This window comes from Nicotiana tomentosiformis, chromosome 2 (assembly GCF_000390325.3).
Source record: "Nicotiana tomentosiformis chromosome 2, ASM39032v3, whole genome shotgun sequence".
Lineage (NCBI taxonomy): Eukaryota > Viridiplantae > Streptophyta > Magnoliopsida > Solanales > Solanaceae > Nicotiana > Nicotiana tomentosiformis.
The window spans coordinates 95,801,094-95,817,518 of NC_090813.1; the positions used below are offsets into that span (position 1 = coordinate 95,801,094).

At 37.9% G+C, this 16,425-nt stretch overlaps 2 protein-coding genes across 5 annotated transcripts; one reads left to right on the forward strand and one right to left on the reverse strand.

Moving 5' to 3' along the window:
• Positions 1-3,213: 3,213 nt before the first annotated feature.
• LOC104104511 (ATP-dependent RNA helicase-like protein DB10) lies at positions 3,214-11,028 on the forward strand. Of its 3 annotated transcripts, XM_018773546.3 has the most exons (10): positions 3,214-3,523; positions 4,143-4,244; positions 5,206-5,554; positions 5,909-6,031; positions 6,930-6,998; positions 7,507-7,776; positions 8,419-8,769; positions 8,962-9,239; positions 9,844-10,218; positions 10,302-11,028. In XM_018773546.3, exons 3-10 carry the CDS (start codon positions 5,231-5,233, stop codon positions 10,762-10,764), a joined length of 2,253 nt encoding a protein of 750 aa, XP_018629062.1. In that variant the 5' UTR covers positions 3,214-3,523; positions 4,143-4,244; positions 5,206-5,230; the 3' UTR covers positions 10,765-11,028. The 3 variants fall into 3 exon arrangements, with proteins under 3 accessions (XP_018629062.1, XP_009610912.1, XP_070051896.1); XM_009612617.4 differs by lacking the exon at positions 3,214-3,523 and having other exon boundaries at positions 4,010-4,244; XM_070195795.1 differs by lacking the exons at positions 3,214-3,523; positions 4,143-4,244 and adding an exon at positions 4,413-4,435.
• A 731-nt stretch (positions 11,029-11,759) lies between these two features.
• Positions 11,760-15,347, reverse strand: LOC104104512 (phosphoenolpyruvate/phosphate translocator 2, chloroplastic-like). Of its 2 annotated transcripts, none has more exons than XM_009612618.4 (8): positions 14,746-15,347; positions 14,180-14,332; positions 13,572-13,657; positions 13,400-13,484; positions 12,789-12,908; positions 12,625-12,702; positions 12,103-12,232; positions 11,760-11,965 (listed from the first exon to the last, which is right to left on the reverse strand). In XM_009612618.4, exons 1-8 carry the CDS (start codon positions 15,223-15,225, stop codon positions 11,889-11,891), a joined length of 1,209 nt encoding a protein of 402 aa, XP_009610913.1. In that variant the 5' UTR covers positions 15,226-15,347; the 3' UTR covers positions 11,760-11,888. The 2 variants fall into 2 exon arrangements, with proteins under 2 accessions (XP_009610913.1, XP_070051897.1); XM_070195796.1 differs by having other exon boundaries at positions 14,757-14,847.
• Between the last annotated feature and the right edge of the window lie 1,078 nt (positions 15,348-16,425).

Genomic DNA, 16,425 nt, shown 5'->3' on the forward strand with positions numbered 1-16,425 from the left:
AATTTGGAGGTAGAGATATCAACTTCAATAGATCTCAACACCTTCTAGATTGTATAAATTACTGTCATCTGGCAGACTTAGGCTTCAAAGGTAGTCGTTACACTTGGACTAACAATTGCAATCTAGGACATAATATTTTAGAACAACTTGATAGAATTATGGCCAACTATGAATGGATTAGTTTATTTCCAAATTCTCTAGTCACACACCTACCCCACACACATTCGAATCATTGTCCTTTATTATTACAACTAAATTACCCTAAAAGAAGTTGTAACAAAATCTTTCGCTTTGAAACAATATGGGCTTCCCACCCTCAATTCTGGTCATTAATCCAAACAATATGGGCCACTCATAAACAACTCTTACCTGCCATTGAAAATTTTACCATCACTATTTAAGAGTGGAACAAAAATCATTTTGAAAATATCTTTAAAAAGAAAAAAAATCTTCTAGCCCGACTAGTGGGGCTCCAATCCTCTCCCAAATATCCAACTAGAAGGTTTCTACAGCTACTTGAAAAAGAGCTAATAGGAGCTTACAATTTCATCCTTCAACAAGAGGAAAAATTCTGAAAACTTAAGTCCCGCATTAATTGGCTAAACCAAGGTGATGCCAATACAAAAAAATTTCACCTCTCCACACTTCAAAGGCGTCGTAAAAATAAAATAATAACACTCCAAGATAGTGGAGGAAACTAGATTAGTGAACCTTCTCGGGTAATTACCCACATCCTAGACTACTACCAAACCCTCTTCACTACAGGCTCAAACTCCTCTCTCAAATCCTACCAAATGTACATACACAATACACTTTCATAACATGACCAAAATACTCTTTTATGTCTATTGCAAGATAGCGAAATAGTTGAAGCAATCAACTTCTTTCAACCTTTAAAGGCTCCGGGACCAGATGGTCTATACATATATTTTTATCAACATTATTGGTCTGATATTAAGCAATCAATCACCACCTTTTGCCATCAAATTTTTAGCACCCATGCAATTTCAAGTGAAATCAATACCACGTATATATGCCTTATTCCTAAAAATAATCATGTTGCATCCGTTATCCAATATAGACCTATTAGTTTATGTAACACTATCTATAAAGTTATTACAAAAATAATTGTCAATCGCCTGAAGCCTCTTATTCCAAAAATTATCAGCCCTACACAAACGAGCTTCCAACAAAACAGGCGTGCAGCGGATAATGCTATCATAGTCCAAGAAATTATTACTTAATTTCAGCGCATGAAAGGGAAAATTCCCCACATGCTTATGAAGCTAGACTTGGAAAAGGCATTTGATCGACTAGAATGGTCCTTCATCCGTCAGACACTTACACAATTAAATTTTTCGGGACCTCTCATTCAACTAATCATGTCTTGCGTCTCCACATCATCCCTCTCTGTCCTTATTAATGGTAGTCCTACGGAATTTTTCAATCCAACTAGAGGTATACACCAAGGCGACCCTTTATCTCCATATCTATTTATTCTATCGATGGAAATGCTCTCTCGTAGCATCAACACATCGGTGGACTACCAACTGTGGTCACCTATAAATCTCTCCAAAAATGGACCAAGTATCTCTCATCTTTTCTTTGCCGACGATATTATTCTCACCTCCAAATTAACGATGAAGAGTTGTCATACCATGGTTGATACTTTAAACCACTTCACTACTCTGTCTGGTCAATCCATCAATTTTGCAAAATCAAAAATCTTCTTCTCCAAAAACTGTAAGACACACGACAAACAATTTGCTTTACACAATTTCAATATGTATGAAGGACATAAATTTGAAAAATACCTTGGGTTCCCCATCTTCACTAGTAGACCTACTAAAGCCGATTTCTAATTTTTACTAGATAATTTTAAAGATCGATTGGCGGGATAGAAATCAAAATACCTCATAATGGCAGGACGAACGACTCTAATTCGTTCCATGCTAAACACTCTCCCTAACCACATTATGCAATACATCACCGTCCCCAATACCATCGTATCACACTTGAACCGATACCAATACAATTTTACTACCACAAAAAAAAGAAAACCTCACCTCCTAAAATGGAACATAGTTACAAATCCAATATCAGTAGGAGGTTTGGGAATACAACGATTGGATATCAAAAACCAAGCGTTACTAGCCAACCTTGCATGGCGTCTATTCCATAACCCACTCCAATTGTGGGCCCAGGTACTACTGTCCAGATATACGGCCAAAATGGCCTTTGTGCACAAAGATCTTTTATTTGGAAAAATATTCTAAAAGGATGAACGTCGTGTCAAAAAGGCTACAAATGGCGTATAACAAATGGACATCATATAAATTTTTGGTTTGATCCCTGGATTAAGCACAATACCACCTTTAGATCACTCATCCATGGTCCACTGCTACCCCATGAGGAGATCTCCACAGTAGCCCAACATATCCCTAATGCAAAATGGAACCTCCAAAATATCTCCTTTCAAATACCAAAAGATATCACGCAACGAATATGTAGCATGTACCTAACCCACACATCCCTACGATTTGACAAAATCATATGGGCCCTTACAACTGAGGAAGAATTCTCAGTTAAATCCAGTTATAAATCACTTAGTCCAATTACATTGTTACCCTCCTTTACATGGATTTGGAAGCTTCAGCTTCCACCAAAGCTATTACATTTTTTTTGGATATGCTGTCATGACCGACTACCCACAAACAATTATCTTGCAAACCTCTCCATCATAAATTCACACCTTTGCCCTATCTGCCACTTGGCACCAGAAACCTCACAACACATATTCTTCCAATGCCACAAATCCGGCCACCTATGGTCACAACTAAACATCTCAACAACCATCCAAAACTTCTTGCTCAATAACCATTCTCAACCACAATGGGTATATCACTTCCTCAAATTACCTTTTGATGCATGCCCAAACAATATACCACCTAAAACCTTCTTCTCTTTTTGCCTTTGGCAAATCTGGTTAACTCGTAACCAATACGTTTTTGAATGTAAAAACATTCCTATAAATCTCCCTATTGTAATATGAAAGGCCTCGGAATACCACTTCCTTACAAAAAACTGTATTCAATCGCCTAAAAAGTTCCCACTCCACGTCAAATGGCATCCACCATCTCATAATCATTATAAGTTAAATATAGATGGATCCTATTCTTCCCACAAGAAGGGTGTTGGGGGTGTCTTTCGCAACTCCATTGGGAATTGGCATTTAGGCTTCTCCAAAAATATTTTGGCAAACTTTTTTGTAGAGGTCGAACTACATGCACTGTTGCTAGGTCTCCAACTAGCAACACAACATCACCTATTGCCGCTTATTATTGAAGTTGATGCAAATGAGGTACTATCTCTACTTAAAAAGGACCACCCATTGTACACTAATCTCCTTGATGATTGCAGGTTATTGATTCGACAATTGAATGATCCTCTCATCCAGCACATATACAGGGAGCAAAATTATGTAGCAGATAACTTAGCCAACTATGGAGCACACATGCAAACTGTAAGCAGCTTGGATCTTTTTGACGCCCTCTAGCTTTTGTCAACACCTTCTACCAAGCTGACTATGCCGGAGCGACTAACAAAAGATTTGTCACCGCCTGTACTTTTGCTAGTTACAATCCCCACCCCCTCTGTACATCCACTACAGGCAGTCGCTCCCCCTATTAGAATAGGTACTACTTTTGATTGTAATGACCTGGTATTACAAACAATCCTTGTATTAGTAACTATGTAGCTAGGGTGCAAACTATGCAACCCACTACTCCCTGTATCTCTCTACCTATTTAATGAGAAGTTTCGCTTTTAACGATTAAAAAAAAAAAGGATGTTTGTTGGTAGGGAATTGGTGAGTGGGACGCGGTTTTCTATTTGGGTATATAGTCATAGTTTACAGAATAACCTAACTATGGTTAATTAACTCTGACACAGGACGCACTATTGTTGGAGCATTTCTGTGCTCTCTTATAAATATCCCTCTCAGCGCCGATTTTTCGTCCCTTTTATATCCCCTTACGCTTCCCAGCCATCGGAAGCGTAGGTCTCTCTCTGTTTCTCACTGCTTCACATTTACATACATAACTTTGTATATTTATTTTTATATACATTATTATTTATCACAGCGAGAGAACGGAAGGGAGAGATCATCGGAGGTGAGAGAATCGTTTGTGGCTCTACTTGTTCGTGTTCAACTCATTTCATTGTCATCGAAACGACGTCGTTAGGTACCATTTCTCATTTCTACTCGCAATGCTTCAGATCTGAGTTTATCCTTGCAATGTTTGACTTTGACTTAAGATATTTGTTAGTAGATGATAATATTAGGGTTTTAATCGGTTCATTTTTTTTTTTAATTTGATCTAAAGTTTTCTGCTTGTGAAGCTGTTGTTTTCCGTTATTTGATTCCTTAATGCTCGTAAGTTTAGCAAGTTTATGTGCGATTTTAGGTTTTCATGACTGTTTGTTTTGTTATTGGTTTTGAATTTGCTTTGTTTTCCAACATTTTAAAAGCTTTTGAACTAGTGTCACTCGCGTGAACATGCATGCATGTGTGCAGGTTTTTGATTGAAGGAGCTTGGTCCCAATTTATCTCGTTGTATCATATTTGTTATCTACATTTATTTCCATAGCCGTTTGAGGTTCCTGTTCTCTGCCAAGCCATTCAGTTTTCTATATTTGTACTTGAAGTGCTCTTTGACTGTTTACAAGGGTGTGATAGCCTATCGGTAAGGACCCTTCGCCTCCAACCATATATTTGGGGTCCAAGTCACCAAGGGCGCAGTGTGGGAAAGGGTCACAGTTGGGTGTCTGGGTGGCTAGGGATTTTAGGTTGGAGAGGGGATTACCACACTAAAAAATTATCCTACATTCTGCAAGGCGCACATTTGGATGTGTTTTTTTGTTTCTGTTGAGACCGTATATACTACTCTTGAAGTATGAAGTAACGTGCTCTCTTCTGTTGTGTAGCTCGCCTTGTATCTCTCTTTTGGGCAGCCTGCATTTTGCTGTTTTGACTGTATTACATTATTAGTGCTTTCTTCTAGCACTGTGTCAATTCTTCAAGGTCATGAATATAATGCATGAAAAAAGTGACTCATGGGGTCCTTTCCAGCATATGATTGTTTTGTTTTACTCTCTAATTCTCATTTCATGCTTTTAAGATGTCGTGTGATTTTCTGGTGCCAGAGGTAATTCGAGATTGAAGCTTGATATGGCTGCTACTGCTACTGCATCTTCTTCTGGTCCGCGTTACGCACCAGAGGACCCCACCCTCCCAAAACCTTGGAAAGGCCTGGTTGATGGTAAGACTGGATATCTCTATTTTTGGAATCCAGAGACCAATGTTACCCAATATGAGAGGCCTGTTGCTCCTTCCCATGGGGGTACTGCTCCACAACATAAATCATCGGTATCTGTAAGTTCATCAGTTCAAAGGCCTTCTCAAGGTCAACGTCCTGACCGTGATGATGACAATGAATACAACAGAGGTAGCAATGGTGGCTTGAGCAAGCTTTCTTCTGGTGAGGATATTCAGGTATCTGGTTCTAATTAATATGTGTGAATTCAGTTTTCTTCTCTCTCTTTCTCTCTCCCCCCAACTTTGGTGACTTATAGTGACACACAACAGTGAAAATCAGCAAACATTTGTGTTGAATAGTATCTTGGATATTCCATTGTGATTTTTGAGAATCACTATTTCAGATTGATGACCCATGTTCTCTCTGGTAGTTTTCAAGGCAAATTAGAACTTGCAAGAATATGCTTGTTTTCGGCCTCAGTAGATTTCTGCTTCTGGTCTCTGCAGATCTTTTCTTTGCCCTCACTCAAACAGTTTCCTAAACTGTCTTCCATGTTTTGCTTACAAAAGTTTTTTCTCATCATTTTATAGACTGCAAGAGGAAGTGAGCTTTCCCGCGATGAAACATCTGTACCTAAAAGCTATAGTGCTCCAGCTGCTGCAAGTAACATATCTCCAGACGCCTATCGGCGTCAGCATGAAATTTCTGTTACAGTAAGCATCTGTACCTTTTCAATTATGTAAAAACAATTCCTCTATTAGTCATTTATTTTCAACTTTGGAAACTGGAGGCCCTGTTGGCCGCTGGCTTAACATTTGGCAATACTTGGGAATTAAATGATGTAGTTCCATAAACTTCATAAAAAAAAAAAATTGAGGCAGTTTCACTGATAGATAGTAAGAAATTTGATTTTCGACACTTGAGGATCTTAAGGAACTTGTAGATGGTACTAATGAAGTTATCAATTTAAATAATTGCATATGTTTATCTCTATCATGTTTAATGGACGAGGACAGTCGTATTTTTGTTGGCTAGTTGCCACAATAATGTCTATGGCCTATGGGTAGTGCATGAAATTATGTTGATGGTAATAACAACATTTTGTAGAGATTTTATGAGAAACCACTACTACTTGCAATGTAATAACAAGTAAAAGAGCAGTTATATCTTTGGTGACAACAGTGAGGAACTTTTTTGTAGTCTGGGTAATTCTTAACTTAATTTATTTAAAAAAGAAATGCAACTCAGTCTGGCCTTTTGTTATCTTCATCTATTCAAACATCTGCCATTTTTGGTCTCTTTGGTCTGTGATAATCATTGCCAATACAGATAGATTTGACTCGTAAATTTATACTTATATGTGCACCCAGATCATAGCACTGAGTGTGGCTTCTTGTACGTGAAACTGATGATAACTTCATTACATTACTCATGTTGCTCATTGAAAACCTGAATATTCATTGGATGATAACATCATTACATTACTCATGTTGCTCATTGAAAACCTGAATATTCATCTTTTATCATCCTTCTAGAATCCATCATTCCATGCAAACTAGGCCCAAAAGGGAATGCCATACTTGTGTCTTATTTTGCGTTTCATTTTTCCAGGGAGGTGACGTGCCCCCGCCTTTCACATCATTTGAAGCGACTGGGTTTCCTTCGGAGCTTTTGAGGGAGGTATAAATGCAGTCCATTTGTTTGTTTTAATCTCTTTCGGGAACATCTCTAGTGCAGAGATTACTCTAAGGATCAAGTGTTCTTCTGTTAACTTCAATGGCAGCTGGAGATCCATTGCAGTACTCATCCAATTTTTCCTTCTGTACTTTGCGCAGGTGCGATATTTGCTCCAGGGAGGAGCTAAATGTCGTACGCTGTGCGGCCCTCTATTTGGTCTTCCATGTATTTGGAGTGCCCTTATTTGGTGGACCAAATTGTGAAGGGCTTTCTGAACCATCCTTGTTCGTGGCTGGGACTGCTTATGGGTGGTGTTTCAGTCTGCCACATGGTCTGAACTGAAGAAGAGGCGTCCTCCTGCTCTTGTTTGCATATGCAAGCGTTGGCTGCCTGCGTAAGGGGGATATGCTTCTTCTTGTGTTCGCCACTTCAAAAAATCCTAGAAGTAATCTAGGAGTGTCTTCCGAGCTTGTACAACTGCTGACAGGTTTTCCAACTTTTACATTTCCAGATACATCAAGCTGGGTTTCCTGCTCCTTCCCCGATACAGGCACAGTCCTGGCCCATTGCACTTCAGGGCCGCGACATAGTAGCTGTTGCAAAGACTGGATCTGGGAAAACTTTGGGTTTCTTGCTTCCTGGCTTTATTCATCTAAAACGACGTCGCAATAATCCTCAATCAGGCCCTACTATTTTGGTTCTGTCGCCTACAAGAGAGTTAGCTACACAGATACAAGACGAAGCTGTGAAGTTTGGTAGATCGTCAAAGATATCTTGCACGGTATGAATTGTTATTCGACTGTGTTTGACGTAACAGTTTGATACTAGAAGTAGATTATTCTTTTGATTTCAAAGTACCGATGCTTGGGCTAACTAATGTATTAATATCTTCTAATCAGAAGGCAGCTAGCACTGTCACGTTTTTTGCTATACTCTACTCTACTATATTTTTCAGTAAAGTATGATTCTAATCTTTTTAAATGGTTGTTTGGTCAAAAGTGAACCTAGTGGTTAATCATTGTGTTTCTCGGGTTGCGCTATAATAAACACAGTTGGTTAGTACTCTGCAATCTCCTTAAATGGTTATATGACTTTTTTTTCTGGGTCAAACATGAGTTTTGTTTATGTAAATAGCCATTCATCACAATAGCGTTGTGCATTACGAAAAGGTTAAGCCCCATATACCAAATGATTTTATAAATTTTACAGCAGTATATTCTTCTGCACCTGCCCGTAGAAGAATTAACTAATATTGACATGCTAATGTGTGGGACAGATGAATCAAGTGAATCTGTGTTAAGACATTTCTTGAAATTGACAATACTGTATGGTTTTTGGTTTGTGTCTATACTGACTCACCCCAAAATGCCCTCAGCTTTGACATATTTTTGAAAATTGACAATGCTTTATGGTTTTTGGTTAGTGTCTATATGGAGGCGCCCCAAAAGGCCCTCAGCTACGAGATCTGGATAGGGGAATAGATATTGTTGTCGCTACCCCTGGTCGTTTGAATGATATTTTGGAGATGAGAAGAATTAGGCTGGATCAAATTTCTTACTTGGTGTTAGATGAAGCGGATCGTATGCTGGACATGGGATTTGAACCTCAGATAAGGAAGATTGTGAAAGAGGTGCCGACACGACGGCAGACACTGATGTTCACAGCGACATGGCCAAAGGAGGTCCGTAAAATTGCAGCTGATCTATTGGTTAATCCAGTTCAGGTTAACATTGGGAATGTTGATGAACTTGTTGCAAACAAGTCTATAACACAGGTGCATTTCTGTTTTCTTTTCTTGGACATTGCTCATTAGATGTGTCTAAGATTCTTCCTCTCTCCTAAACTGGGTTAAGAGGACTGAGGTGTCATGGTAGAATGCCTGTCCTATTTCCCTGAGCCCCGTGAAGGGAGAACCTGTACTGGACATAGTGAGGTTCCATTATATTGAATTAATTGTCACGTGCAGTACGTTGAAGTCTTGTCATATATGGAGAAACAAAGGCGGCTAGACCAGATCTTGAGATCCCAAGAACCAGGATCAAAAATCATCATCTTCTGTGCAACAAAGAAAATGTGTGACCAACTTGCTCGCAATCTTACACGCCCATTTGGAGCTGCTGCAATTCATGGTGATAAATCTCAGGGTGAGAGGGATCATGTATTGAGCCAGTTCCGCACGGGTAGATCCCCCGTTCTTGTCGCCACAGATGTTGCTGCCCGGGGCTTGGATGTCAAAGATATCAGGTTTCTGGATTTAAGATTTTTTTTTATGCTTGACTATTTACGGTTCACGCGCAATTCTCTTTTGGTGGCTAACTAAATGGAAGAATATTATATACTTTCACTTTCTTAAGGAGTGTGCCTTCGGATTGATATCGTCTTAATATACTCTTTCCATGTTATTTCCCCTCACTTGATGAGAAGCGAACAGTTGTGTGGGGTGTGTGCTTTGTTTTGGGGGTTGTTAGGCGACTTTGAGAGAGCATAGGCCAAAGCTGCAAATTTATACCTTCCTTGTAACCTGAATCACAGGTAAATGTGTGATGTCATGATTTGGTGGTTGGCTAAAGTAGACTGATGAGTAAAGTTTACGTTTTATTTTGTCCTAGAGATTACATTGTGAGGTTTTTGTTTTTGCTTCCAGGATACTCTAGCTGTTCTGTTAGGTAGATAAGATATACTCTGGCATGGTGTAACATCGTCCTGGGATTTTATGGTTTTATATTTGAAATATTATGCATCCATATAAATTTTCTTTAACAAGGTAGTTTTTTTCTTCTTTTAATGGGTGGGGGTGGGGGGATATGTCTTTTGTGTATGTTAATACTCTATGAAACATTTGTGGCAGGGTGGTGATCAACTTTGACTTTCCTACTGGAGTAGAGGATTATGTTCACAGAATAGGAAGAACCGGTCGGGCTGGTGCGACTGGTGAGGCCTACACATTTTTTTGTGACCAGGATGCTAAGCATGCTTCAGATCTTATTAAAATTTTAGAAGGAGCAAATCAGCAAGTGCCTACTGAACTACGTGACATGGCTTCTCGAGGTGGTGGTATGGGAGGGGCTAGGCGTCAATGGGGTTCTGGCCCAGGCGGACGTGAAGGAGGACGTGGGGGACGTTATGATTCCGGCTATGGTGGACGAGATGGAGGAAGGGGTGGTTGGGGAGCCCCATCATCGGAAAGAAGTGGACGTGGTTATGACTCGGATTCACGTGACAGGTCCTTAGCTGTGTAGTTAATTATATAGGGATTTCTTTTTTCCCCTTTGGCCCCATGGTACTGACTAGTTTGTTGTGATTTAGTGATAGATATGGTCATGGATCTCGTGATACCGACGCTCCACCGAGCTTCCACGCTCGTAGCTTCCATGAAACTATGATGCAGGCTCAACAGAGACGTGGTCGAAGTCGGAGCAGAAGCCCAAATAAAGGTTCAGGATGGGGTGATACAAAAAGCAGGGAACGCAGTCGCAGCCGTAGTGCTGAAAGATTTGATCAGGCTCCTCCTCGTCAAGCCCCAGTTGGACGCAGTTTTCATGAAAGCATGATGGGGCGCAGTGGATCATCCCCAGTGGCCTCAAAACACCAATCACCCTCTTACTCTGATAAACGATCTCCATCAGCTGGTGATTGCCAAAAGGGCTGGGAAAAAGAAAAATCTCCACCTAGATGGCAAGGTGATGGGAAATTTGGCAATGGACCTCGTGCTTACAATGGGGAGGAGGAAGAAGGTATGATTCCTGAAGACGTCGAAACGAGGGCCTAACTTGGCATGTCTTACATTCTGTGTTAATTTTGATGTGTCGTAGCTACCCCGTAGGATTTGCAGGAAGAAAAAGGGCACTTTTTGCTTTGGTTTAACCATCACCAGTACTGCTTTTTTTGGTAAACAATGTTCTCAGATAGAAGCTCTTAGCGTATTGAAGGTAGATAGCTTAAAGTGGAAAGTTTTTGACTGATGTAAATGTAAACAGTGTGACATCAAGCTTGGTTTTAATGGTACTATAGCAGTCATGCATTGCTAAGAAAAGCCCACTTTTAAGTGTTGTTTGGTTGATTCTCTTGAATCCCAACTGTTCATCAGGTCTTAGCATGAGCTAATTTCAGTAGTTCATGCATTACTTCGAAAGCCATGAGCAAAATTTGGCTTCTTTCTTTTTATTTTTAAGTTAAAAAGGAGGTGTAGGATGAACACTTTATTACATTCACATCATTTTATTGGACACAAAAATTGGAGGAATGCCAAGCGAGGTGTGTTCGTCTTTGAATTGGTAATACTACTTGGTTGTAGCAAATTTATCGGAATGTGTTGAATGTAATGATCGACTGTATATCTTATTAAGCGACATTGCATAGTTCATAGATTGTGCAAATTCTATTAATTCAGTGATTATGTCAAGACCATCGAACGCACAATGCACCATATCGATTTCAAGGTTATATTTCCTTTCAAAGTGTTAAAATAGGCCGAAGTTCCAGGTCGCTGAACAACCCAGAAAACTGTTAAAAGTGACAATAGAAAGCCATGCCATATAAAATATATGGTATGTGGTAAAGTTGATCCTAGTGTATCTAACCAGAAATAGATTTATATATCCTTCTATCCCCTTGTGTTAAGAGTCAAAATTGTATTTTAGGGAAGAGCTTCATTAGAGATCTTTAGACTTTTTAAATCAAGTTAATGATGGAGAAGGCACATAAAAAGTGGAGTATTGGTTTTCAGAATTAGACCTCGGTGTTGCTGTGGAATTCAAAGGGGCATGAGAAAAGGACTGCTTAACAATAATCGAATGTATAAAAAGAATGGATTGACTATATCCTACGAGAATTTTTCCTATTCTTTACAGTTTACAGAGTCGCAAATTCAGACTTGATAGTTTGCTTCACTTGTCATGCAACTTTTGGCTTGGGCTGTAATCTCTTTGCTCTTGAATATAGAAAGACTCCAGCTAGAGCTAGAGCAGTTCCTGAGAATATTGAATAATTCAATAATCACAAGCCAGTCAACTAATAAATTCACTTTACGAACAAACAGAACATAATAAGGAAACTGACGTAGTAGTACCAGAAAAAGGAGTGCATTAACTAGAGAAACAAAATTTACCAAGAGAGTTAATTGGTGAGACAGGTGTTTGAAAAAAGATGACTGATGATACAATGACCACCACTCTCTTCACACAATTGCCAACTGCATGTGTCACTGGCGATATCATTTGTAGTATCATGTATGAAACCTTCCAAAGAAACAAATCAAGTCAAAATTTATAAGTGGTATACTCGATGGTAGAGCCAGAAATTTAGCGAGGTGAAAAAATAACACCACACAAGGCAATTGGCATGGGATTGGAAACTGCGACCTAGAGCAATTTATGAACTACCTTCACCGCTATACATTAGAAACTTCTCTTATGTTAAGGGGATTCAACAATTTATTTATCCACAAAAACATTTGTTTTAACTCTATTTACACAGTACAATTTAGGTGTTGTACATATATAGCTGTGCCCTGGATATACTGAGTTCAGTTTTCAAGAGGCAGATACTGATATTATGCCCTAAACATGGGCAATGAGTTTTAGCTAACGGCTAAAAGGTAAATTTTAATGTAAAATTACAGGAAGCTAACCTGTTGGTAAGTGTGAAGGCAAAATCCAGCTAAAAGAAGTCTCACACATAGTTCTCTGACATTTAAACCCTGGCTTGCCTAAATTGACGCAGAAGATGAATATCACATTTGTAAAAAAAGAAGTAGAAAATAGAAAACACTTAAAAAGATGGCATATTACTTACAGCAAATTGTAGATATGATGGAGTAAACTTGATCCCTTCCATCAAAATGGCAACAGGAACCAAAAGGATGAATGAAATGATTGTAATAATTGAGAACAAGTTGATGTTGTCCAACGCCTCCTATTTGACAAGCGTTGCTGGTTATGGATTTCACAAGACAAAATAATGCATTTCATTTGTTTTTACTAAGGAATGAGAGCCTTGGCGTAACTGGTAAAGTTCATGCCATGTAACTAGGAGGTCACGAGTTCAAGTCGTGGAAATAGCCTCTTGCAGAAATGCAGGGTAAGGTTGTGTACAATAGACCCTTATGGTCCGGCTCTTCCTCAGACCGGTAAAGTTCTTGCCATGTGACCAGAAGGTCATGGGTTCAAGTCGTGGAAACAGCCTCTTGCAGAAATGCAGGGTAAGGCTGCGTACAATATACCCTTATGGTCCGTCCCTTCCTTTGACCCCGCGCATAGCGAGAGGTTAGTGCATCGGGCTGCCTTTTTTTTTGTTTTTACTAAGATTATGATGTCTGAATCTGAAAACGTATCTAAATTTTTAAGATGTTGTCTCTAAATCTAAACTCTGAATATTATTTCTCATGAATGCGCAAGTGTCTTTACCTCTTCTTTAACCATGAACTTTTTGCTAAACACATTACGCGATTGGTTAGTCAAATTGGAAGCCATTGCACTGCCAAAGCCTATCCTGTTTCAAAGAGAGTTCAAAATCAATGTATAACTTGTTATTCGAGATAAAATATACACATTATTTGATTGGTAGGGAGAGGCATACCAATTAAAAGAGGCTTCAGTCATTGATGCTAATGCTACTCCACCAACAATGGGAATCAGGGAAGATACAGTCCAAAGAGATGGCCTCTGTATGTTACAGATAATCAACAATAAATTGATATTTAGCTTGTATTACAATGTTTGTTTTGATTGTTACTTAAATTGTATTGTATCGTATTGTTAAATCCGTCATTACGTAACGACGAAAAGTGCCACTTTATGGAACGACCGTTTTGGTGTGGCCGTGTCGTTACCTTATTTTTTTCTCATCTTGCTCTTCCTTATTATTAAATAATCCTATTTCATCTGTTATCCTACCTTTTAATATAATAATTCTACCACGTACGTTACTTTTTCTTTATAATATTACAAGTTTTTTCTTCGTATTGTTGTTGCATGACATCAGGAAACGACGACAAACAATACAATATATCCAATCATTGTATACATCAGAACGATACAATACAATACAATACAATACTATATAATACATTATGAAACGATACATAACAACCATCCAAACAAACTGGCGCCACTGTTCGGAGAAAATATCTAAAGATGAACAGAAAAATAAAATAGGGAAGAAATAAGGTTGCAAAAGTTTTATACCTCTGCAAGAAACAGGGAAGAAAGAAGTACTGTGAAAAATGGTTCCATTGCTTTGATTGTGTGAGTGAAGGAAACTGCTACTCTCCCAAGACTGATGTTCGTTAAAAGATTTCCCAATGTGTGAACTGCAGCTAGTAAAAATATTGCTTTAAACTGGAAATTCAAGCAAAAAAACAAAAGAAAGTTAGTCGTACTACAAAAAATCACCATAAAAGAAACACGAATCATTTTGACTTAGAGTGTATTTTGTATGAGGGAAGTCATTATTTGTGAAAAATAATTTTCTACATTTGGTTGGTAAATGAAAAATAACTTTTTTTTCAGATCATGAACGTTTAGAATTCATATTATGTAGACATTGTTTTTGCTAATTCAAATGGAAGGGTGATATACTTTTGAATGCTAAATATTAATAATAAAATCAAATTGTTTGTCAGAAAAAGTAATACTTATGAAGTTAAAAATTTGGATAGTTGTCACGAAAATGGCTTTTGTCCATGAGCAAAAGAAGTCAAATACACCCAACATAAATATAAAAAAAAACAAAGAGGAGGAGAAAGAATAACTTGAGATTTACTGATCTTGGGTTTAGGGTGGAGACGAAATCCCCACATAAATAGTATCAGCATTGTTCCACAGCCAAATTGAAATGCTGTAACAGTTGCCGGAAATGGAAAAATCTTGAGAACTTGTTTATTGTAAATGTTGTAATATATATTCAAAAGGTACCACGTTCCAAACATAGCGCCCAGTTGCAGAGTTTGTGCCAATTCGCGGGGCTTTGAACCCTCAGATTCTTCAGCATTTCCTGTCACAGCCCTGACTTTGAGCAGAGCGAATCGATACGTGTTTCTATTGAAGCTTGAAAACGAAGGCGAAGAAATGCTAGTAGTACAAGTTTTGTGAATTGAGCAATTGGTTGGCCTGTGAAAAGCAAAATGCTGAAAAGGTGCATTTAATTTACAGGTAAAGAAGATTTGATTTAGAGGTTTCTGAGGCTTCAGAAATGGTGTAGAAGGAGACATGTAAAATGTAGAGATTTCCATTTTCTCAGAATCTGTGATTTCAAGCCAGCTTAGGAACTTAGTCAAAGGTGAAGTTTCTTAACAACATTAATGGTTGACATTCATTCTTTGGCATGGCAAAGACGAACGACGTCGTAGGCCGGTGAAATTAAATGGCTGCGACACGTAATTTGGCGGGACCAAATGGAGTATTTATTACACCATTTTTATTTTGAACCCTTTCGTAATGTTGGATACAGAGGGTGTATGCATATGCTTTTAAATTGGTCAAATCGAGTTTTAAACTCTTTTTAATTTTTTTAGGTGTTTGACAAATTTAAAAAGTACTTAAAATAAGTTAAAAATTACTTAAAACAAGTCAAAAGTAATAAGTTGAGCAAACTTAACTTATTATTTTTTAGTTTAAAAGTTATTTTTGCTTAAAAAATACTTTTATAAACCCAATTTAAACATTGAAGCTCGGAAGACTCATCATTTTCTCGTACTTCTATACGACATTCGATTTATTACATATGACGGTTTTTTTATTGAATATAAAGTTAATTTAAGCAAGAAAGAATTGTTTTTGATATATACCAAAAATATCCTTCAGAGATATAGTCCTAGACATGTCATTATGCAATACTAACATTTTTATGGCTCTAAGAGCATATTACTAAGAATAAAATGAGAAATTTAACTTTAAAATTTTTTCAAATATAAAATGTGTTGTTTTTTTTTTTTTTCCTAAAAAGACTAAAAAAAGAATGTTACATAAATTGAACAGACAACATACGGTTATTTAAGAATTTAAGAGTCAAATTCATAAAACTTCTCAGAGTTGTAATATTGATATAGCAAATAACTTTTCAACCTTTCAAATATAATCTAATAAAAAGAAATTAAGTATTCTATTACTTAAGAAATGTTATAAAATAAAGACTCTAAAGTAAAAACAAGTATAGAGAGAAACTGATATATTATTCAAACTTCAAACTTCTGTACATAATGAACTGAATTCTCCTCTATTTATAGAAGAAAGGAAGCTGCTGTGTAAGCTGCTACTGCAAGCTGCTTGTAAGCTGCTGTGTAAGCTGCTACTGCAAGCTGCTTGTAAGCTGCTGTGTAAGCTGCTGCTGCAAGCTGCTGTGTAAGCTACTGCTCTAAACTGTTGTGCCAGATATAGATAATCTTCTATCATGGGTAATATTTATCCATAACGGAGTACCGAAAGGATAAACT